At 31.3% G+C, this 23818-nt stretch overlaps 1 protein-coding gene across 2 annotated transcripts in view; it reads left to right on the forward strand.

Moving 5' to 3' along the window:
• Positions 1 to 5267: 5267 nt before the first annotated feature.
• LOC139525437 (TPR repeat-containing protein DDB_G0287407-like) overlaps positions 5268 to 23818 on the forward strand; it is a 54335-nt gene continuing 35784 nt past the window's right edge. Inside the window, exons 1-7 of one of the 2 annotated variants that reach the window (XM_071320764.1) lie at positions 5268 to 5624; positions 7279 to 7455; positions 9273 to 9410; positions 9644 to 9682; positions 10291 to 10474; positions 18962 to 19111; positions 21517 to 21716. In XM_071320764.1, coding sequence (XP_071176865.1) covers positions 5355 to 5624; positions 7279 to 7455; positions 9273 to 9410; positions 9644 to 9682; positions 10291 to 10474; positions 18962 to 19111; positions 21517 to 21716 — 1158 coding nt within the window. In that variant the 5' untranslated portion in view covers positions 5268 to 5354. The remainder of the gene's footprint in view (positions 5625 to 7278; positions 7456 to 9272; positions 9411 to 9643; positions 9683 to 10290; positions 10475 to 18961; positions 19112 to 21516; positions 21717 to 23818) is intronic. The other variant, XM_071320763.1, reaches the window with a different exon arrangement.

A 23818-nucleotide genomic window follows, 5' to 3' on the forward strand; every position in this document is an offset into this window, starting at 1 on the left:
GTAGTTATTTTTATCCCGGGTTTTATAAATAATTGAAAATAGCAATCATATTAAATTTGGATGACGTAAGGGGTTCAAAGGACTTGAGGAATCAATATCATTGGCTGTTTTATTTTTTGCGAACGTTACTCTCGACGTTTCCGTCCAAATCAGTGTCACGTGAGCAACATATATTTAGATCTGTAACTCTCCTGTATAGGAGTTACGATATCACCCTTTGCAGAAATAGATTCGGAGTCAGTTCCTTCACATGATGGGGAAGCAAAGATGGGAAGTTGTATGTAATATCGTTACAAGAGGACCTTAAATGTATTCCGTCCACCAAAAAGACGTTCGCAACAAAACGTAATGTCATGATAGTAGATGTTGCTAATGTTACTATTACGAATTGGTTTCTTGTGTATTCAGTTGATATAAAGTACACCTGCAAATGACATTCTGTATATTTAGAAATTCTAAACCAGACTGTACAATTTTATTACTCCAGGCATATATTAAACATCACTGTGTGCATACATTTTAACTTTTAAAGATGTTGTTGCTCATGTGACATGTCCAAATGTCGCTAACGTTACTCATTTTTGTCTCCGTCACGTTAGCAACATAAAAGTAGGAGACAGAACACAATACTGTAAAATCTGCCTTATATATTATTAACAGAGAATCAATTTTATGTACAATTTTACTGCTGATGAACCAACATGATCACAGTTAAGTACTAAAAAAGTTTGAAGATACATAACGATCTGGATGGGGTTTATAAAGAATAGAAAATGATGGACAAAAACAGTCCTACTAAAAAAACACCGGGAGCACCCGTGGAAAAGAAAAAGCGCCCGGAGAAGGAAAATTAATGCCTGAAGAAGGAAAATTAGCGCCAGGAGAAGAAAATTAGCGCCCGGGAGAAGAAAATTATAATATTTTATAACAATCTTTTTTTTCCTTAAAAAATAACTAATCACTGCTTGTTTTGTCCATAATATAAATGGGGATATGTACGATGCTACATCTAAAGTGTTGTTGTACTTTTACATTTTAGATTTCAAAATTGTATATAAGTAAGTAAACAGATATAAATAAGAGTATATAGAAGAATCATGAAAGACATTGTCCTCAATCAAAATGTATACATGGTATATTTTGTTACTAAAAATAATCGGTGCCTGAGGTATAATATTTACTTAGACTTTGAAAAACATGTCTTTTGATGTCTTACATGTTATAAATCTTCCGCATAAATTGTGATCCATTATTATCAGTCTTTCGAAATAGTATTCATATATTATTGTTAAAATTGAAATATTCATACTTGTTTTTGTGCTTTATTACAAATGTCTTTATCTGAATTTGCAAATTACTTGTCTAAAACAAACAAAAAATCAATGTCCATAACTTAACAAAGTTGTCTCATGCCAATAAAATATCTATATATTTTCCCCGGGCGCTATATTTTCTTCTCTGGGCGCTTTTTCTTCACCCAGGCACATTTTAGTAAGACCCGGCAAAAAGGGCAGATTTTAAATGGCAAAAAAAAAGAGAAAATAAGACCTCAAATGTATAGAATACAGAAAAATGGGATGCAAAATAAAATATAACAAATAGATCTAAAAGAAAATACTATGGTTTTCTTTGTAAAAATTCAAATTTACATGTTGCTTATATTTTTACTTCAATTTTGGATTTCAAATTATTGCACATGACAAATACATGTACAGTGTAGTGCACACAACCTTGAAACAAACTGTAAAATTGAGTTGAAAAGGACTGATTCTTCACTCTTCAGATTGGTTCTGAGGAAAACAAAATGACAAAAGACATGGTACCATGTTTTGCTTGATTTCTTGCACAATCTGCCGATTTTTTTAGTTTTATGTAAAAATGGCCTTTCTTTTTCTTCTTTGACACTACAAATTTAAATTGCTGCTCCTTAAATACATAATTTTGTTACAATTATTGTTTATCACGTTTACTGTATCAAAATGCATAAAAGTTATTTATTTAAATTATAAAGCAATCAGTCTGTGATTCCAAAAGTGCCACTACTGTTATAATGTTAGCTAGTGCTTTTAAAGTTATGTTTAGAGTAATTGACACATGTTTAAAACAAAATGATATGTCATTGTGATGGTTTAAAAAAAAAATCTGTATGCATAAGGTATTGATTGGCATGTGTTGCTTGAATAACCTTCATAATCATGATAATGATCTGACCGAACCCTTGAATCGGCGGCCAAAAATGTAAAACATTTCAGAAGAAAAACAAAACTGGATGAAAAAGAACTTTCAATTTTGGCTGAGGTTATATTGCCTTCAAGGCAGATTGACTGAGATATTGTAATGGTGTATCCTTACTTTTAGAATTGAATTTATTTAGATCTAGAAATGTTCAAATACAAAAATGTAGCCTGAATATTTCATGATCATGAGAACTTTTCGAAATCAAATGAATTTATTTAATGATGGAATGATTTATATATTTTTCTGGAATGCTTTTGAAAACTTGTGTGGCAAGCTTGGATGCAACTAAATGCTTTGAGAAATGTTGTCTTATTTGTGTATTTTTATGATTTTGCTTGAAATTGCTGCTATTGTGATAAAAAAAATATCCAATTTGAGTTGTTACATGTATTTGACTTTTTTTGCAGTAAGTGCTTCCTTTGATAATTTCATAATTATACATGCAATTCTTTAATTAATTTATTTACAATAATTATTTATTTTATTCCTACACTTTAAAATTCATATACAAGTCCTTGTTACTTGCTTGTATTTAAGTCACAGCATGTACATCTATATATCTTGTTTTTATTTTACAAAAACAAACTGCATAGCATAATATCACATGTTTTATTATTCAATTTTTAGTGCTAAAAAAGAAAATGATTTATGTGTGTGCCTGTAATTAAGTCTGAGTGAGGATAATTATGTTCATGTATTTGTGAATTTGTACTTGAGTTTCAGTTGAATAATGTTGTTATTTTATGCACTACATATAGTGTGCTGTTATATTAAAAGTGAAATTATTTGTATTGTATGAATCTTGATAAATGTGTATTAAAATATCATATACTGAAATTAAGGTAACTCTGGTGAAGTGTTTTTCAAGAAAAACAAAATTTATGGTTATTGCTCTTAAATAAAGATTTTTACCCTTTTTTGCATTTTAGGCAAAAAGTATAGAGATGGAGTTAAACTTTAAACAGTAAAAATAACTACCCATTATTGTGTCTGCAATGCAAAAAGTATAATAAATAGAGAAAAAAATATAGAAAAAGGGATCAGCAATTAAAGAACTACAAATAGTGTTATTTATATGTCCCTTTGAGAGAAGGGTGGGTGGTGTTATTATAGTGTCCTTTAGTCCATCTGTCTGTCTGTCCATGAGTCCATGTTGGACATTAACTCAAAAATGCTTTAACCAATTTGCTTGAAACTTTGGCGAATCGTTTATATCTTCTTATATGCTCATGTATGAGATGTATTATGGTAAACTGTAATCCATCTGTCTGTCCCTCACATGTCTGACAATAATTTTAAAAAAACTTTAAAACAAATATGCATGAAACTTTGGTGAATATCTATTTGCAATGAAGAAAGCAGAAAAGGCTTAAAAATATACCTGCTCCTTTGCTGTTGTTGTTTCACCTCAGCAAAGACCGGAAGACAAGACGATAGCATGCTGTTCTGGGATGTACTGGAGATGGCAATTTGTGTGATGAGGTCAGTTTTAGATGAACCACTTATAAACTGTAAATGATATTAGGGATGCAGTTGTATAAGTATTTGCAACTCTTATTTTCACGGACGATATATGGCTCTGTTCTCTCAGTCATTGTTCATTGACTTGTAAAACTGTTGCTTAGTTATTACATTTTCATTTTTATTTCCCAACCTTGAGGGTATATAGTAATCATGTCCATCTGTGACTGTTTTGGTTTGTGGGTGATAAATATTGTACTGCTGGATGGAATTTTGTTCACCTGGAAACACAGGTGTAGTTCTATTTTTGTTGTTTTCACTTCTACCTTTTTAATAAAAAGTCATGGTACTTGATTGCTGGAATAATTCTAAATTTCATGCTTTCAGTTTCATGAATAGAGGACCCCTTTTTGATACTGATTGAAATTTGAAATGAATGATTTGGACAACAAAAAAACTGATTAAATTTCAATTTAGAGTTGTTTTACTGGCACTGATACAGAGTTATGGTACTTGCTTGTTGAAAATATTTAAAATTTTGTGGTTTCCTGAAGAAAAAAAAAGAACTTCTTAAAGGAAATTGATTGACATGGAATAGAAGCTTTTTGGACTGATAACAATATTACTCTACAGTTGGGTTATATTAAAGGCAAGATGAGACACTTTGCCAAAAAAGGCAGGATGACAATTTATTTTAATAAAATATCAGGATAAACTAATTAAAAAAAGGAAGGACAGAGATTTCAACTAAAATAAAAGCACATAAAAAAATTTCATTCTATCCCCTACAGGGAGCTAGGATGGGAAATTTTGTCCTGCATTTTTATTTTTCACTTTTCAGTTCTGCCTCCTTTTTTTTTACTTAAACCATCCTGTTTTTTTTTTTTTGCCAAGCTGCTCATCTTGCATTTTTTTTAACTCAAAACTCCTGTCCTGCTTTTTTTCAAATTACATCCTAGCTCCAAGTCTGATGCACAACCAATTCTATCCTGTCAAATGAAATACATGAGATCTGGTTTGAATGCTAATGATAATACTATCCACATGGGACAAATATAAGTCATTGTAAGGTCTTCAACATTGAGCAATAAAAAATACAAAATTGTCAGCTATAAAAGGCAACCAAACAAACTATTTAAAATTATCAAAATATAAGGAATGGAAATTTTATCCCAAATGAAGAGAGAAAAATTGCAACTATAAAAAAATGCAGATTTAAAACCAAAACACCACCGATACAAACTCGTATTCACTGTGTATATTATAACAAATAAATGTTTAACTGTGCGTTCCGTGCCAATTTTATTTTAATTGAATAGTTGGTTCTCAGATTTATCGCAATAAGCGAGTAATGTCGTGGCGAGCAAATTAGGTAAAGCAATTTCGATAAGATTTGATAAAATATCGGAATTTTAAATGCAAACTGATCTACGAATATACTTTAGAATATTTTGAATCAACTTTCATTATTATTATTAAGAAATTCTGACTTTATTATGATTAAATTCAATCGCTTTTAAAAGTTGCACCCATTCAACTTAAAGTGCAAATCGGAATGTTGTAATCATGAATTTATACTTTTGTTATTTTGGTTTCGATAGACGCGTCTGCAGAAATATGAACTGTTCTTTGCACTTTTTCAAAAAACTGTAGATATGACAGTGCAAACAAGAGCCCTTCAAGACAAGAAAACATGTCGAATTTTCTTTTCGTCACCATTCGGCGGTATGGAGAACGAAAGGGAAGAACTGACAAGGCGTTTCTTCCCCAAAATACACCACCTGTGTAGCTTACATGGTATTCAGTTTGTAGCAGTTGATATGAGATGGGGAATAACATCAGAAGCATCTAGTAGTGCCCAAGTTATAAATATATGTTTAAGAGAACTGGACAGATCAGACATATTTGTTGGGTTCTTTGGACAGGTAAACAAATCTTATTGGCATTGTCATGATTGTTGGATGATCTTATAATTAAATAGTTACAAGTTTGAGTCTGCACTCCAGTTAGGTGGGTATCGGGTCTGTTTGCCCTAATAACATATCCACACTGAGTTCGTTCGCCCATAGAGTCTTTAGTCATTGACAAGGTTCAATTTTAAGGAATCCAGGTCAGTTCGCACTGATTTACGCTCGCCCTAGTACCTGTTCGGCCCGATTTTTATTTTTTTTCTAATTGTTGTCTAGTCACACAATTTTAAGTATTTGAACAAAATATGTTAAAGTTTGTTGAAAAATTGACAGAATATTTATATTGCTGCAATCAATTTATCATTTTCCTTTGATTTGTAGAGTAGAATACTGGAATACAATGCCTTTATCTTTATTAATATTTGTTAACAAAATAATTGTATTCAGTCTATTAAGAATGTATGCAGTATAACTGAGACTAGTCTCAGAGTAAAATAATAAATGATCTTGTAAATTATATGTTTCATGATTTACAGTTCGTACATCATTGTTTTTATTAATTTTAAGCTGAATATTTTATAAAATACCGATGATTGCTCATGCTTCATTTTATTTAGTTTTTATTTATCGTACATATCTTCAATATTATTCTGTTTAAAATGAATCACAAGTACTCTTAATTTTAAGTGCTATTTTTTTTAAATGAATTTCTTAGTTTTAAAAAAAATCATATTTTATCATAATTTTTACCTATAATTCTTAATTTTTCTTAATGCTTATTCCAAATTTTTAGTAGATACATTTTTATCATACTTCAAGTTTGCTATATGTTAACCAAGACTTCTCATATAAATGCACACATTTGAGTATGTATTAAAAATGTTAAATGTTTATATTTTATAGTCTAAAGCTCTATAGCTAATGTGTTGTACCTGGGAATATGCTGAATCAAAATATATATTAATTTTTTTTAATTTATCTTATCTAGTTTCTGCGTAGCTTCAGTAACATGTATGATGTACACCAAGGTTTATACAAAGTATTCTCCGGCTACAAATCTTAACCTAATATCTATAATGTTGTGTTAAAACAGGTTACTTTAAAAAAAAAAAATAAAAAAAAAAAAAAAAAAATGTGGTATGATTAAAAATGAGACCACACAATAGACCAAATGACTCAGGAATTAACAACTATAGGTCACCGTACGGCTGTCAACAATGAGCAAAGCCCATATCGTTTAGTCAGCTATTAAGGCCCCAAAATGACAAAATTTAATGTAAAACAATTCCAACCAGAAAATTTATGACCTAATTTATGTACAAAAAAAAAAACAAAAAACACTGAATTAACTACTTTTGGTTCTCTATTTTTTAATATTTGTGTTTTTTATGTAATCATAATTGCCACCTTTAAGGCCAAAATTGGATTTAATAATGTTCAAATTATTTGCTTTTGCTGGTAATGCATGTATATACTTAATCTATTGACATGTATAAACATTTGCTTCTTTCGATATATATAATTATATATTTTTCCCACTGTCTTTCTGTTCATACTTATATAGGTGTTTAAATTGGTCCAAGTCGTCTATGGTCTGACTTGTCCTGATTTCATTGCAAAGGATAATCTATCAAACATTTTATTTCCAAATGTTAGATATATTTTACAGAGGTATGGTTGGTTTGGTGCTGAAGACAAAGCTTTACAAGCAAACTTTGACAATGCTGTACAACATTATCCATGGTTAGATAGATTCAGAGATAAAAGTGTTACAGAATTAGAATTTCTTCATGGTCATTTGAATAACCCTGGTGACATGCCTTCAGTCATGTGTTTTAGAGATAAGGTTTAGTATCATTTATTTGTAAAATATTTAAGAAATAATTGATGCAAACTATACTTTACTGTAGTTTTAACATGGGTAGGCATTAACTATAATACTAAAAGGACGAGGTCCAATTTGTCAGCCGTCATCAGGTAAAAACGGCAAATCAAAGAATTCAACTTTATATATAGCTAATATAGGACATTGGTGTTGATTAAAATTACACAACTCCAGACCCTTTTGCAGTCCACATAATTAATATTGCCAATAATTAACAAGTTCCGGGTCGAATTCGATACCGATACCAATAGTATATTCACCTGTTACCTATTACCTTATCTGTATGTTCCTCATCTAACAGGCGCACCACCATACAGGTATTTAGGATTTTGCTATATACACGGGTCATAACCACAGGGTTAACACTACTAAATTCAACCATTGTCACATTGTTCCCTATTGTAGTATTTTAATCAGTATGACTTTCTAAGATGACACTACGAATACTAAAAATTTGGACTTAAATTAAGGCGTATAGGTACAGTTTTCAATTTGTTAGCCGGCATGACGTAAAACAGCGAATCAAAGATCAAATAACTAATATAGGACAATGCTGTTGATTAGAATAGAGGGAAATACTCCATTCCAGGAACTTTTGTTTTCCAAATAATTAATATTACCAATAATTGATAAGTTCAAGGTCGACGGGTTCAAACTGAAAGCTTTTCAACGCAGAGAAAACTGTGCATCTTATAATCGGCATGACTTTATCAGATAATACGCATAGTTCTATACTTTAATTCAGTCACGGACCCGCGATATCACGGGTGTGTTCTAGTATTCATAATTATTATTGCCTTAGCAATAGTGGGTATGTAAGTGTAGAGCGTTTGTGTAGGCTCTTTTTTGAACCTCGATCCCTTTTTTGTTTGTGAACAAGTAAACGACTGGCAATGTTAGTTTTTCAGAGGGAGGAGATTTGAACAGCCATCATGAACAGTTGTGGTATCTAGGTCAAATATATGTCAATTTCGAATTGCAACACATAATTAGTCCTAATAAATGAATTAGTAACAACATGTGCATCATTTAAGAGTTTAAAAGTGTTTTGATCGAGTTAATGAAATATATTAAATGCATGCCAATTTGATAAAATTCATTATTCTGCGGTAGTCAATATACGCATGTGCAAACAAATTTTATTGGATTTAGAGCATGGGTTTATTCACAAAGCAAAAGAAGCACATCATATTGGAATTTAACATTTATCATTGATCACAATGAAAAACTGAATTGGTGCAGTTTCTCAAAATCAGATTTTATTTTTTTTGGGTAAATAACTTTTATTGCACATCTTTTGTTTTAACAATCAACTCGGATTACAACTTGTTAGTGTAACGAACTATCAAAACTGTGTTTTATTGTCATGGTTAATATTGTGATACATGTTCATCAAAATGTATATTTTTTTTCTTTATCCAATATTGTGATACATGTTCATCAAAATGTATATTTTTTTTCTTTATCTATTTTCCACTTTATTACTTTCTGATAATATTGTAAAATTGCTTTATTTTGCAGTGTGAAGTAGAATACTCTGAAGTGACCCATGGATATAGCTTTATATTTCAGAAGTTGTCAATGTTTAGTTTATAGGCTCAATTATGCTACTATGAATTTTCTGTATTACTACATGTATTGAATAATATTTTATGTTTTCCTATCATCTCTACTCAGAGAAGTTTATCATTGTCGGGAAAATCTTCCTCTCAGGTGTCTGAATGAGATTTCTACTGTACATTGATCTTGATAGTTGATTCTTAATGACTTGATTTTAGGCTTATGATGACATAAAAAGACAAGAAGGTTCAGAAATTGGCAATAAGAAGCAAGTTTTTAAATATTCAGCAGAGAGTGAATTATCTACACAGTTAATGGATGATTTAAAGAAAAGAGTCCAAGAAACAAAAGAGAAGGTATTTTATAAATAAGAGTAAAATAAAGAAGGGCAACTTTTACATAGATATTCAGTTTGTATAAGCTTATCAATTGACTTCTGTTTGATTAATGTCCAGTGGCAGTTATTTCATGCCTATACAGGACATAAGTACAAGTTAATAAAAAAGAGTTTTGATTAATATTTAGTCGTAGAGACATTTTTATATTTTCTGAATTAATAGATCATAATATTTATTCTGATATTTTTTAGACACTTGGTGTTTATATGAATTACAAGACACCAGCTGAGGTAAGGTTGACATGTGTTTAAAGTACATGTGTTCGTCAAGTATAACTGTTTAATTTAGTTTGCATATAGATATTAATTGAAGATTATTTATACATCATATGATTTATAGAATGCTTTAGACCAAAAATTAAGTGAAAAATTAAAAATATTACTCTAAATACTTATTAAAGATACCAGTCTTATAATTTGATATGCTAGATGTTCAATTCTTCAATATTAGACTTTCTAATTATTAGATGACCTTGTTTTTAAAGTCACAGAGGTATTGATAAGTAAACATAGTGTTTTTGTCATTTTAAACATGCACATGACTTTACCAGTTTACTAAGATAACCAGTTTTCTGCTGAAGGTTTTTGTCCTTTTCTGGCAACCCTGCAGCCTTTGCCTTAGTAAGATGGCTGCCAAGATATAGCCATGCAAACATGTTGAAAGTGGTAAACACCAAAAGTCAATATTTTTTAAAGTTATTTGCATGTATGCATATATAATTTTATATTCTGCATAGAATAATACTGACTGTTTGAAGCTGTTTTTATGTAGGAGACTCTTTATGTAGAAGGCAATGATCATTTCATGCTGTGTATTGCTAATTTACTTCTTTTGACAGGGTGCAGAACTCATGTTCAATGACATATGGAAATATTTAACAGAAGTCCTCTTGAAAGATGCCGAGGTTGAATCTAAATCAAGTAGGATAAATTCTGAACATGATGCTTTCCTGTCAAACAGAAGTTTACTTTATGTAGGGAATGAAGACTACATAAAGAAGCTTACAGCTAATATTAATTTAGGTATTTCATATCTTGAACATTTTGATTTGTTAAGACCATCTTTAAATGCAGGTGCTCTGAGCTCATGAATCACATTTTTATAGATTTCAATATGCTCTTTTACACAACTATTTTTATACGACCGCAAAAACTTTAATTTTTTGGTCGTATATTGCTATCACGTTGGCGTCGTCGGCGGCGGCGTCGTCGTCGGCGGCGGCGTCGTCGTCGTCGGCGTCCGAATACTTTTAGTTTTCGCACTCTAACTTTAGTTAAAGTGAATAGAAATCAATGAAATTTTAACACAAGGTTTATGACCACAAAAGGAAGGTTGGGATTGATTTTGGGAGTTTTGGTCCCAACATTTTAGGAATTAGGGGCCAAAAAGGGCCCAAATAAGCATTTTCTTGGTTTTCGCACTATAACTTTAGTTTAAGTGAATAGAAATCTATGAAATTTTGACACAAGGTTTATGACCACAAAAGGAAGGTTGGGATTGATTTTGGGAGTTTTGGTTCAAACAGTTTAGGAATTAAGGGCCAAAAAAGGGCCCAAATAAGCATTATTCTTGGTTTTCGCACAATAACTTTAGTATAAGTAAATAGAAATCAATGAAATTTTAACACAAGGTTTATGACCACAAAAGGAAGGTTGGGATTGATTTTTGGAGTTGAGGTCACAAAAGTTTATGAATTAGGGGCCAAAAAGGGGCCCAAATAAGCATTATTTTTGGTTTTTGCACCATAACTTTAGTATAAGTAAATAGAAATCTATGAAATTTAAACACAAGGTTTATGACCATAAAAGGAAGGTTGGGTATGATTTTGGGAGTTTTGGTTCTAACAGTTTAGGAATAAGGGGCCCAAAGGGTCCAAAATTGAATCCTTGGGGTTTTTTGATATGCTGAATTTAAAAATGTACTTAGATTTTTAACCGGATTTTTGTGACAAAAATGTCGGTTATTGATTTGGGGATGTACGGCGGGCGGCTAGGCGGTCGGGCGGGCGGCAATCAAATGTTGTCCGTGCATTAACTCATGAACCGTTCAACCAAAGCTTTTGAAATTTTAATATGTTGTTACTGACAACTAAATGAAGGTCAAGTACAATAATGGCGATTTTGACTTTTACCGTTCAGGAGTTATGGTTCTTGAAAGATTGAAAAATGGAGTTTCCAGTCGTGTCCGTGCATTTACGCATGAACTGTTCTACCAAAGCTTCCCAAATCTTAATATGTTGTTACTGATGACAAAATAAAGGTCAAATTAAATAATGACGATTTTGACTTTTACCGTTCAGGAGTTATGGTTCTTGAAGATTGAAAAATGGAGTTTCCAGTCGTGTCCTTGCATTTACGCATGAACAGTTCTACCAAAGCTTCCCAAATTTTAATATGTTGTTACTGATGACAAAATAAAGGTCAAGTTAAATAATGACGATTTTGACTTTTACTGTTCAGGAGTTATGGTTCTTGAAAGATTGAAAAATGGAGTTTCCAGTCGTGTCCATGCATTTACGCATGAACTGTTCTACCAAAGCTTCCCAAATTTTAATATGTTGTTACTGATGACAAAATAGAGGTCAAGTTAAATTATGATGATTTTGACTTTTACCGTTCAGGAGTTATGGTTCTTGAAAGATTGAAAAATGGTGTTTCCAGTCGTGTCCGTGCATTTTCTCATGAACCATTCAACCAAAGCTTTTGAAATTTTTATATGTTGTTACTGATGGCAAAATAGAGGTCAAGTTCAATAATGACTATTTTTACTTTCACCATTCATCAGTAATGGTTCTTGTGATATTGCCAGGACACAAATAAATATTAATAAATCCGGTTTGCTGTCGTTGTGACAGCCTCTTGTTAATTATTGGCCTAGTTTTCAAGTTGGTCCAAATGGGGGTCCAAAATTAAACTTTGTTTGATTTCATCAAAAATTGAATAAATGGGTTCTTTGATATGCCAAATCTAACTGTGTATGTAGATTCTTAATTTTTGGTCCAGTTTTCAAATTGGTCTACATTAAGGTCCAAAGGGTCCAAAATTAAACTAAGTTTGATTTTAACAAAAATTAAATTCTTGGGCTTATTTGATATGCTTTATCTAAATATGTATTTTGATTTTTGATTATGGGCCCAGTTTTCAAGTTGGTCCAAATCAGGATTCCATATCAAGTATTGTGCAATAGCAAGACATTTTCAATTGCACAGTATTGCACAATAGCAAGAAATATCTAATTGCACAATATTGTGCAATAACAATTAACTTTCAATTGGAGTTATCTTTCTTTGTATAAAATAGTAGTTGATAATATATGTTGGAAATTTGCCAGACATGACTATGATGTCATTTTCTATTTTTATTTGCCAATAACTTTATGTAAATAACTTCATTGGAAATTTGCCAATATAAAATGTTGCTGATGAAGTTTTTTTTATTGTTTTATACAATAAACAATGTATGTTCACTTTTACTACCAACCAATCTTTACCATTCAGTGATAACAAGCACTTTATTTTACATTTTAATATTTTATGATGTATTCAAAAGAGTAGTTATTGTTGCAAACTCCATTAGAAATTTGAATTGATATCAGTTTTGGAAAAAGGGAAACGGGGATGTGAAAAAAAGGGGGGGTTTAAATTTTTCTCATTTCAGATTTCATAAATAAAAAGAAAATTTCTTCAAACATTTTTTTGAGAGGATTAATATTCAACAGCATAGTGAATTGCTCAAAGGCAAAAAAAAACTTTTAAGTTCATTAGACCACATTCATTCTGTGTCAGAAACCTATGCTGTGTCAACTATTTAATTTTAGATTTAAAAAGTTTGAAGAAGAAATCTTTAATTGATTTGTAAAATCTTGACATTTGTTTTGTGTAAAAAAAAACCATGTACAGTACTGTTCAAAAATATCGATTCGATAACTTTTTTCTCCGATTTCCGTGTTTCTCGGAATCATACCGAGTACCGCGGATTTCACTCCTAAAATCCTCCAAAGATTCTCTCCCAACACCGCGTGGCTGTTAATTGGTTTATTGCCCATCGGATGTACTTCAAATTAACGACGCGTGACAACATAATTGGATTACCCAGATAATTTACCTTTGAACATTTAGGGAGCTACCATTTGATTTTTATGGGGGGGCTAGGATGAAATTTGAAAAAAATAGGCAGGACAGCAGTTTTGAGTAAAAAAAAAGGCAGGATGAGACACTTTGCCAAAAAAAAAGGCAGGATGACAATGTAGGTAAAAAAAAGTCAGGATAAACTAATAAAAAAAAGGCAGGACCGAATAGAGTGAAAAATAAAAAGGCAGGACAGAGATTACAACTAAAAAAAAATGCAGGACAAAATTTTTCATCCTAGCCCCCCCATAAAAATCAAATGGTAGCTCCCTTAATCGATCTTGGTTGCACAGGTGTGCTTTAAAATCACGGTATTATAAATTGAACAAATGTTTTCCTTTCTTTGACAGATAAAGATGTGACAATATCATTTAGAATAAGATAATTATTATCTTTTATATTTGTGTCTTATGCCGTTATCTTTAAAATAGAACGTACATACGAAAAAGTATGAAGAAAATTGTTATTTTGTGTTTCTATTACAGTCCGGTCAGGTCATACATTGTGTTCTTTCAGCAAGGACGATTTTGCCACAATTAGTTTCTTTTATAACTTATTCAATAAGCAATATCAGCGCATTAATTGTTCATTATTAAAAAATCAACTGGCTAATAAAATCATGTTTTTTTTCGGTAACCCGATTCATCGGATCATCAAGTAAACTTAATTTATTGAGCAATGTAAAATATGATGTTTCACCACCTCGGTACATTTATACAGACTTGAATAATTCAAATTACGAACAGAAACTGTTAAATGACAACTCTGTTGACAAAGGAAATAATTTCAAGTGATATTGATAGTGCTCGTCATTTTCGCATTTTACGGAACGGTTTTCAAATTGACGAAAGTATTTATATCAATTTCGTCATTTGAATTTGGAAAGTGAAAAATATTTTCACATTAATTATATTATAAATGTACTATAATTCTACCGGTGTTTGACAAGTTTATGACGCTCAATCATTTTACGTTTACAAAAGATGTTAAAAGTTGTGATGATAAGTAATCCGCTTATCGCTATCCGATAGGTCACTAATCCTTTAATTATTAATAAAATTTATCAAACCTCATAATTGCCCATCAAAATATTCTATTCCAGTTAAATCAGTCATCATTTTATTTTCAAAATTTTCCAACCGCCTACAATTGGCATTTCTTTATCGTATTTATATCATGATTATTGTCATTTGAATACAATCAGTCACCCCGGACAATTTCCATCATAATTTCAATTAATACATCACCAACTGTAAATCTATATTATTGACCATGGACATATAACTAATGTACTTTCTTTTTTGAAAGATAAAACATTAAAATTCAAATAGTTAAAAATGTGTTCACGTTTATTCGGATAAGAATTATATTTTCCCGATAAATCAATTGTAAAAGGACCTTCTGGAGCCTCAATACGATTGCACAAAAATGTCGTTCTGCAACTTTAGAAACCTTGAATGGACTTTCCCACGGTCGGCCAGAAAGGTCACCTGAGTTTACTAGTACGCGATATTTTTTCCCGCCCTTTAAAAAACTCGTGCTGTGGATAACATTGATGTTAACTATTTTTAGCATTTAACATTGTTAAGTAAGTCAAGTTCAAGTTCAACCCAAACTGTTGATAACTGAGATGTGTATCGTGGAATTGTCTTCGCACGGCAAATAATTGTTTTTAAAATCTTTTGTTGAAAATACACAAATTTATATTCATTGTGCGAAAGTTAATATTAAACAAAGACGAATTAATGCAGCTGGAAGTATTCCTGTTGTAACGGAAATGTATTATTATTCTGCTGTACTGCCAACAAATCGTAAAACGAAAATGCCGTAATTGTTAAGCATAACGAATGGTGAATAATATTTTCCTTTTTACTTGAATATACAAAACTTTCAAACACGTAATTTTATTTAACTGCTCAGATTAATTTAGCGAAAGTTTCCGGTTATTTTTACACAAGTATGCTCATTTCGTAAATAAAATATTAATTTACTGGTGAAGACATCGAGGTCAAAATTAAGTAGTTTTCATTTTTTATTAAACTTAAATACAATTGAAAGAATTAACAACAACATTTTGCTTTTAAATCTTTTATTCATTCCAGCAATTAGATAATCGTAAAAAGAAAATGCCGTAGATTTACACAATTAATACGGGGCAATCATTTTGTCTAATGAATGGTGAATAAATTTTCCTTTTTACTTGCATATATAAAACTTTTAGACTTATAATTTTTAAATAAAGACTTTAACTTTGAAGTAGAATATTTTGTTTTTCACATATTCCGCTATATTTTATAATCGTTTTTTTTTTTAAGCAAGTACATTAAGGTTAAGATATTTTTAGATGGGCTAACAAAAAATACGAAAATATTTTGACTTTAGTTTTTATGAACACAAATGAAATTTAATTAGTATAAAATACATTTAAAATTATACACCTGTTTGACACTTAAACTGGTACAATAGACCGGAAATATAACTCTTTATTACTTCAACCTTTACCTGTCAGGTAATCCAATTACCCATTCAGTCTTGTGCCGGTATAGATCAAAGTAGGATAAGGGCAATTAATTCCTCGGTGTAGAGAGTGAGCTCGTTATCACAATAAACATTTACCCTGATTTTGGGAGAGATTACTCCCAAATTCCTCCCAACATTTTGGGAGGAATATCGGAGTTTGTCGGAGTGGCTCCGACATTTTCCTCGGTGTAGGGTGTGGGAGAGTTGGTACTCTTGAACTGTACTGTAATGTCAAAAATTTGATCACAATCCAAATTCAGAGCTGTATCACGCTTGAATGTTTTGTCCATACTTGCCCAAACTGTTCAGGGTTCGACCTCTGCGGTCGTATAAAGCTGCGCCCTGCGGAGCACCTGGTTCCTAGTGTTTTCATTAGCTTACTACTATCTACAGGGGTGTAGCTAGGTATTCAGTCAACTGTAGGCACCAATCGGCAGGGGGCCTGCTCAAGGCCCCCAGCAGGTCCAGGACGGAAAACGGTTTTTAGTGTTTTAGCTGCAAAATTTTTTGTACAAAATATTAAATTTACTGGTTATTTAATCATAATAATTATAATATACATGATGAAAAGTTCAAAGAATTATGAATAATGTACCCTAACATCCGACTGGTGAATTAAATATTACAGTACAATCTGTAATATAAAAAAATATTTACAAAATGCATTGGCCAGCGTAGATCGGCGTATCCCTTTAATTAAACAGTACACCCTGTTTGGTATTATCATATCTATTCCGTTATGATTGATATATACGTTTAACTTAATTAATAGTACATATTGATGATCCTTCATGAAAAAATAGGTACGTAAACACTGATACTACTATATAATAGAACTATCCTTTTGGCTAGACATCAACCATCAATCTTTTGAATCTTAAACCTTCACCCTAGCCACACAAACACATACGTACAGACATAGTCGATGCCTAACAAATTTCAAGAAATTCCTATTTCTTTGAATTATATCCTCTACTTTAAAATTCCTACCTGCTTATGAATTTTGAATAATTGTGGCCATTACAAGCAGATTTGAGAGTACATATGTACTCAAAATTACTGGAAACCAGTTGATTGATTGATTTTTTAACATCCATTGTCAAATATTTATGCAAGTTCAGGACTGTTGAAATTTTTTTTTTACAATAAATACAACTTGGAGAAAGGTCCTATGAAAGGTGTCGTCCAGGACGAAGGTCTGGAAATTTAAAAATGCATTGGAAAATGAGGGATTATTGGATAGGAGCAGAAATTTTGCCTTTTAGTACCGGTAGACCAACCAGGAACTCCTCAAAGAGTTACATTCTCTCTACAACTAGGCATCAGATTTAATGTCCCCATTGTGATCAGACGTGACTACGTATTTTTATATCCTGCACAGCGAAACGGACTATCAACATTGGCAAGTTGGGTGAAGACAAAGTGGAAAGCTAGTTGAAAACTAACAACAACTAATTAAAAAACTCATGTGTCTAAGTTGAGGTTCATTCAAGTTTTTGTTGATGGAAGTAAAGTGATCTGAACCAAAGTTCTAGTTTAAAGTTTCTATACAAGGTTAAATCGTAAAAACATTCAATTCTATCCAATATTCCATTCACTAAGGACGAGAGACTAGTTAGTGTACACATGACATTTGATAATTAAAGAGTTTTGACAACTTCACCGGCTTTCATATACAGTATAAACAGATAACGTTGTTTATTATTTTTTTTTTACAAAAAAAAATTATTGGTGAAAATATAATGTGTAGGTACATGCCTAAAGTCCCTTACAGCAGCTACAACCCTGATCTAGAATAAGATTCCTGAAACGTAACTTTGAGGAACCAATTTATTTGCTTTTTTTAATCTAAATACTGAAATGATGAATGCATACCAATTTTAAAATAGTAAAATTTGTATAATAATTGTTAAGTATTGTATTTCTCCAAGAAAGTTATGTTATACTTTCAGATAGTTAGATATATATAGAAAATGTTTTCACATAAAAAGTCATCCCTTTTTGAAAAATTTCAACAGCCAAAGTTATTACAGAAGGAACATTATTTACAATTTTAAACTCTTCATAATCAAAATTTAAATAATGAATACAGGGCAGAATACAATTTATATATCTACTGAGTAATTGAACATAAATCCCAAATTTTATGTCTTGATCAGTGAAGTACATAAAAGTTTAAAGGATGACTCCATTATATCTTATCAAAAATGAAGTAAGTTCAAGTTAAGTTTGTTTTTTCCTCTCATTTGATATCATAAAAAAAGAGTGAAATATTTTCACCTGACAGCAAGATTATAACACTAAAATTGCTATTACATAAAGGTGTCTCACCCAAGGATCCTGAAATTTTTCTACACAATTTCAGTGATTTTGAAATGACTTGAAAGTTCAGGCCTTTTTTTCTTAAACTGTTGAAATTAATCACTCTAGATCCATGCCATTCATGCACAGGGGCTTTTTTAGTGGATCAGAGGAGGTTTTACTATCAATGATGGTGGCTATATTATGTAAAATATAAATAGCGACTACCATTGACAAAAAAACTCATCTTTCCACTGAACAAGCCCCTGTGAATCATTGCATCAACAAACTTGTATTGACTGGTTTTAGTGCATATTCTTCAAAAAATTACTAGTTTTTTCTAAAAATGTTCAATAACATTTAATTGAATGCAAAAGTAAGTTGAAATGATTTAAATGACTTTAAACAGTAGATTTCTCAGGAATTACCAACATTTCTTCCATTTTAAGACTAAATAAAAAAAAAGAAGTTTCAAGTTTATTCTAAATTACAAATTGTTTCAACGAGGCATTATAAAGTATACAATTCTTATTGCATCAACCATTATCTATTATCATTGTAGAGAACCCAGTATGTTATGCTATAACAGGGCCTGCAGGAAGTGGAAAGTCCTCACTATTGTCCTCATGGTTAAAACAGATAAAGTCTGATGCTACCTACTCAAATCTGTGTGTGGTTTATCATTTTGTTGGTGCTGCAGAGGAGAGTACAGGTAGAAATTTTAACTAAAATTGAGAATGAAAATTGGAAATGTGTCAAAGAGACAACAACCTGATCAAAAGCAGAAAAAAGCCACCAATGGGTCTTCAACACAGAGAGAAAATCCAGTGCCCTCAGGCAGGCTTCTGCCAGTCCCTAAATAAAAAATGTGTACTAGTTTAATGAAAATAGATGTCACACTTAACTCCAAAACAGATAAAGTATATACTATGATCCAGTCTACCTCTCTTTGATTTGTTAGCCTATTTCTTGTTTGACCTTGACCTCATAGGCTTTTTTAAGACCAATGAATATGTGAAGACACCACAAAAAGAAGCCTCTTCAGCTTAATAAATGAATCGAGTACATAAACATGGGGATCATAAACTCCAATATAAGGATGTAACTACATAACTAATGCCAGTATGGTCTACCATTGTCAATTTGAAAAATTGGACCACAAGGTCATTTACATACCAAAAAATGACATGGTTCAAAGTAGACACTTTTAAATAACAAAGAACTATATGTTACAAATGATTATCAGTTTATACAATATGATGAGAAAGTAAAATTGAATAAGGTATGAAACAGAAGTCCTCCTTATAAATTGTGTTAACAGCACTCATTCAAGGCATTTTTCACATCATAACCTCACTTGAATAATACAATGAGGTAGGATAACTAGGTTTTACCAGGTCGTAAGGATAATATTATATTTCCATGCTATATTTTATAGGTTCATGATCATCGATTATTGGGATTCAACTTCTTGAAATAAATTGAATACATACATGTGTACATCAATAAATATAGAAGATAACATCTAAGGACTGATGACATTTATTTTTAGGGCTCTAAAAGGCTTATAAAGGGGACAGATATTTAGTCTAACACATAAATGGTGTTTGTCGAGCCTTCAACTCTGAGGTTAAAGTTTTTGAAATTTTGATAATTTTCTTAAACTATTCTGGATTTCTACCAAACTTGGACAGAAGCTTGTTAATGATCAGATAGTATCCAGTAATAAATTTTGTAAAAAAAAATCCAGTTTATATGTATTTCACTGATAAATGGACATTTTTTTTTTCTGCCAGGAAAAATTACATTTGTTTTTTTCTGCCAGGAAAAATTACATTCACTCTGTTGTTAAAGTTTTTAAAATTTTAATAACTTTCTTAAGCTATCCTGGATTTCTTCTTAATTGGACTGAAGCTTGTTTATGATCATAAAATAGTATTCAAAAGGAAATTTTGGGGAAAAAAATCTTGTTTATCTGTATTTTACTTATAAAGTGAAATAAGTTTTTCTGATAGTTAACCTTACATTCACTCTGTGGTTAAAGTTTTAGAAATTTTAATAACTTTCTTAAACCGTCCTGAATTTCTACCAAACTTTGACAGAAGCTTGTTTATGATTAAAAGCTAGTATCTAGAAGGAAATTTTGTAAAAATGTATTTCCTGTTTTTCTGCAGTCTGCAGTTAAAGTTCTTAAAACATTTATTAGATTCATAAAGTAGGCGCGACACTGGGTTCTGCTGAACCCTAACAAATTTTTATTGAACCTTTTAAAAATTAGCCATAAATGTAAGAAAGGTATAAATATTTTTTTACATGTAATATCTGTGATCAATGACATGGGAGAAAAAAAGAAGTTTCGTGGATATTTGATTTAGTTTTTTTTTCCCCTCATTCTGCATACAAGCCATAGAAAATTTGTTATTAGTTGAACATGTTATCTTTTTGTTCGCTTTTACCTACGAAATCCATGAAAATAGACCCCTTTCTTATACTTCCCCAAAGGTATCTGGTGCTGGTATCCTTGCATTTTTAAGGTTTATCAAACATCTTAGTGATTATCATGATCATTGTGCAAGAAAAACTAGAAGTAACCTTTGTTCTGTTGGTACTAAGTCAAAATCGACCCAAACAACACCATTGCTGATTGTCAAATGTTAGAGTTCAATTTGCCAAATAATTCCTTCAATATGGCATCATACTTTTTCAACTGTTTTCTCAACATCGGTAGGAAGTGATGATTTCCCTTAAACACACGAATGATATTTATTAAAACCAAAGTTTTTGAAGAAAGTTCAGAGAACTATAGTATTCTATGAATAATATTGATAATGAAGCCACAGTATTAAAAATCAAAACATGCATCTATTATCAGAGCTCTGTATATTTGTTATTTTACTAACTGTGAATTGATAAATATTTGTTTGATACTAATTTTCATGGATTTCGTGGGTACAGGAGAACCATAATAACAAATTTTCTACAAGAATGTAAGCAGAATTTGCCAAAACCATGAATTTAAATATCCAGGAATATGCAAATTTTCCTCAAATCATAAAAATTGGTACCCAAGAAAATAAATGAATCACTATTTCAGTCATCTATTTTATACCTATGTAGATATTAAAAGTATGCTGAATAGGTTAATACAAGAACTGAATAATCAGGCAGGACACACGATGGAGAAAGAACCACTACAGATGGTAGAACGTGTTAATGAGTTGGTTGTTTGTTTAGAGAGAGTTATAAGCATTGGGAAAACTGCAGTTCTGGTTATTGATGGAGTTGAAAAAATCAAAAAGTCCACCAAAGTGGAGAAGGTATTGTTGTACTGCAATTAGGGTTTTGTCTGGTTCTTTATAAATTTTTGGGAAGGCATAGGTGTAAATGTCAAGGCAAAGGCTATGAATTAAATATGAAAAAAGTAACTTGTTCCCTTATTCCCACTTTCAGCGACACACACCAGGTATGTTCATGGAGGTTGTAAATGCTATGGCATGCATGTATAAGGTCAGGAGACAAAAGAAGGCACCATATATTAGGTCTATCTTTTTTTGTCTACTGACTTTATTTTAAAGAAGTCTCTTTGCATGCAGAATTAGTGTTAATAACAGATATGCATTGTGAGTGAATGACCACAAAATAAGTTCCCATGATGCTTGTTTCTGACTTGTCTCTTTCTAATGATTGAAATGTTAATTGTAACTGAATGTATTTCAGGCATACCCTGTTATATATTTCATACTTTGATTCCTCATATGATTAGTATTTTGTCAGTGGAAAATTTGCATTAATTAAACAACATAAAACTGTTTTTAGTTCACCTGGCCCGAAGGGCCAAGTGAGCTTTTCTTATCACTTGGCGTCCGTCGTCGTTAACTTTTTACATTTTGAACTTCTTCTAGAGAACCACTGAATGGAATGAAACCAAACATGGCATGAATGTTCCTTATGAGGTGCTGACCAAGTGTTGTTACTTTGTAGCTGATCCATCATCCAAGATGGCCGCCAGCGGGGGACTTAGTTTAACATAGGACCAGTGTTCTCCCCAGGCCGTTTTAGCGTCGCGGTACCGCGACGCTATATTTTTTCACCGTGATGCTATAATAATTCCCGCGACGCTATAATTATTCCCGCGATGCTATAATTATTTTGAAGATGCTATTTTACCTGTCCTCAGTTTCGAACTTTCATCTATTATCGATTATGATCATAAAAATTATATCACCTTTAATTGTTATCCCTTTAAGTCAGACAGTTGAGGCAATTAAGAGATTAAATAGCTAGGTGTTAATTGCCCTCAGGGTGATAACTGTTTAGATGCGAATATCCCAAGCTGACACTTGTGACATGACTAATACCACGTGTCTGCAATCACCAATTTCGACATGGAAAAATGCAATCATAAAACAATTTAAAATCAACGTTTTGTATTAAGAAATTTCAAAGCTTGAAACGATTATTATTTTTTTTTAAAAGATCGTTTATTTGTGCAACTCTCCAAAAATTACTTTCTTTCTCTTCCGGTAATACGAGAGCGAGAATTTTGGTTTACAGCTAAAATAAGTTTAATACTTCTTTAAAAAGTTATCATAATTGGTTTAAGTTTATGTTTAATCCATTTAATGTATTAAAAGCGTCTTATTCATTCACAATCTCTTGTCAAACAATGTTTATTCTCGGACTCATTTTCGTAAATTTTTCTACGGCCGCCATTGCACATTTTTCTGTAAACTACGGATAGGAACCGGACGAGATATGACAAAAATCTGCATTTTCACGATAATGACAACAGATGGACAGTAGACAGAAAAAAATATACCAAGAGGGAAAACTACGCATTAACAGACTATTTGTTAGATAACTTTGTTAAAAATACATATCATTTTAATGTAAAGATAAGAAACTACTTGGACTAATTCATTGAGTGCCATGAAACAATGAATTTCATAAACATTATAAAAAAAAGTTTTTAAATTGATTTTTTTTTGCTACTTTATCTTTACTTAATATAATATAAAAAATAGTTAATTTTGTGTACTAGATATTTAGTTTTGTATATATACAGGTTGCACTATAGGTATAATGAACCATTCATTCATTTGACTTATTGTTGGGTAACTGAAACCACATATTTATTTTTGTTTGGCACAAAAGAAAAAAAATAATTCTGTAACTATAAATGAATAAAGAAAACATAAACTGAAACAACTGTTTTTGTGGTTATAGTTTAATTGTATTCTCAGTTATGAATTGAACAATATAAACTTAAACATATAAAGGAAATAGAGCATCAACGCGACGCGTTAAATGACATTAAAAAAAATACAGTTATTTTTTTTTACGCAAAATGTGATGCTATCCAAAATTTCTGGGGAGAACACTGAGGACCCTATGGGAAATGCATACAAATGACTTCTTT

Source organism: Mytilus edulis, chromosome 5 (assembly GCF_963676685.1).
Source record: "Mytilus edulis chromosome 5, xbMytEdul2.2, whole genome shotgun sequence".
Lineage (NCBI taxonomy): Eukaryota > Metazoa > Mollusca > Bivalvia > Mytilida > Mytilidae > Mytilus > Mytilus edulis.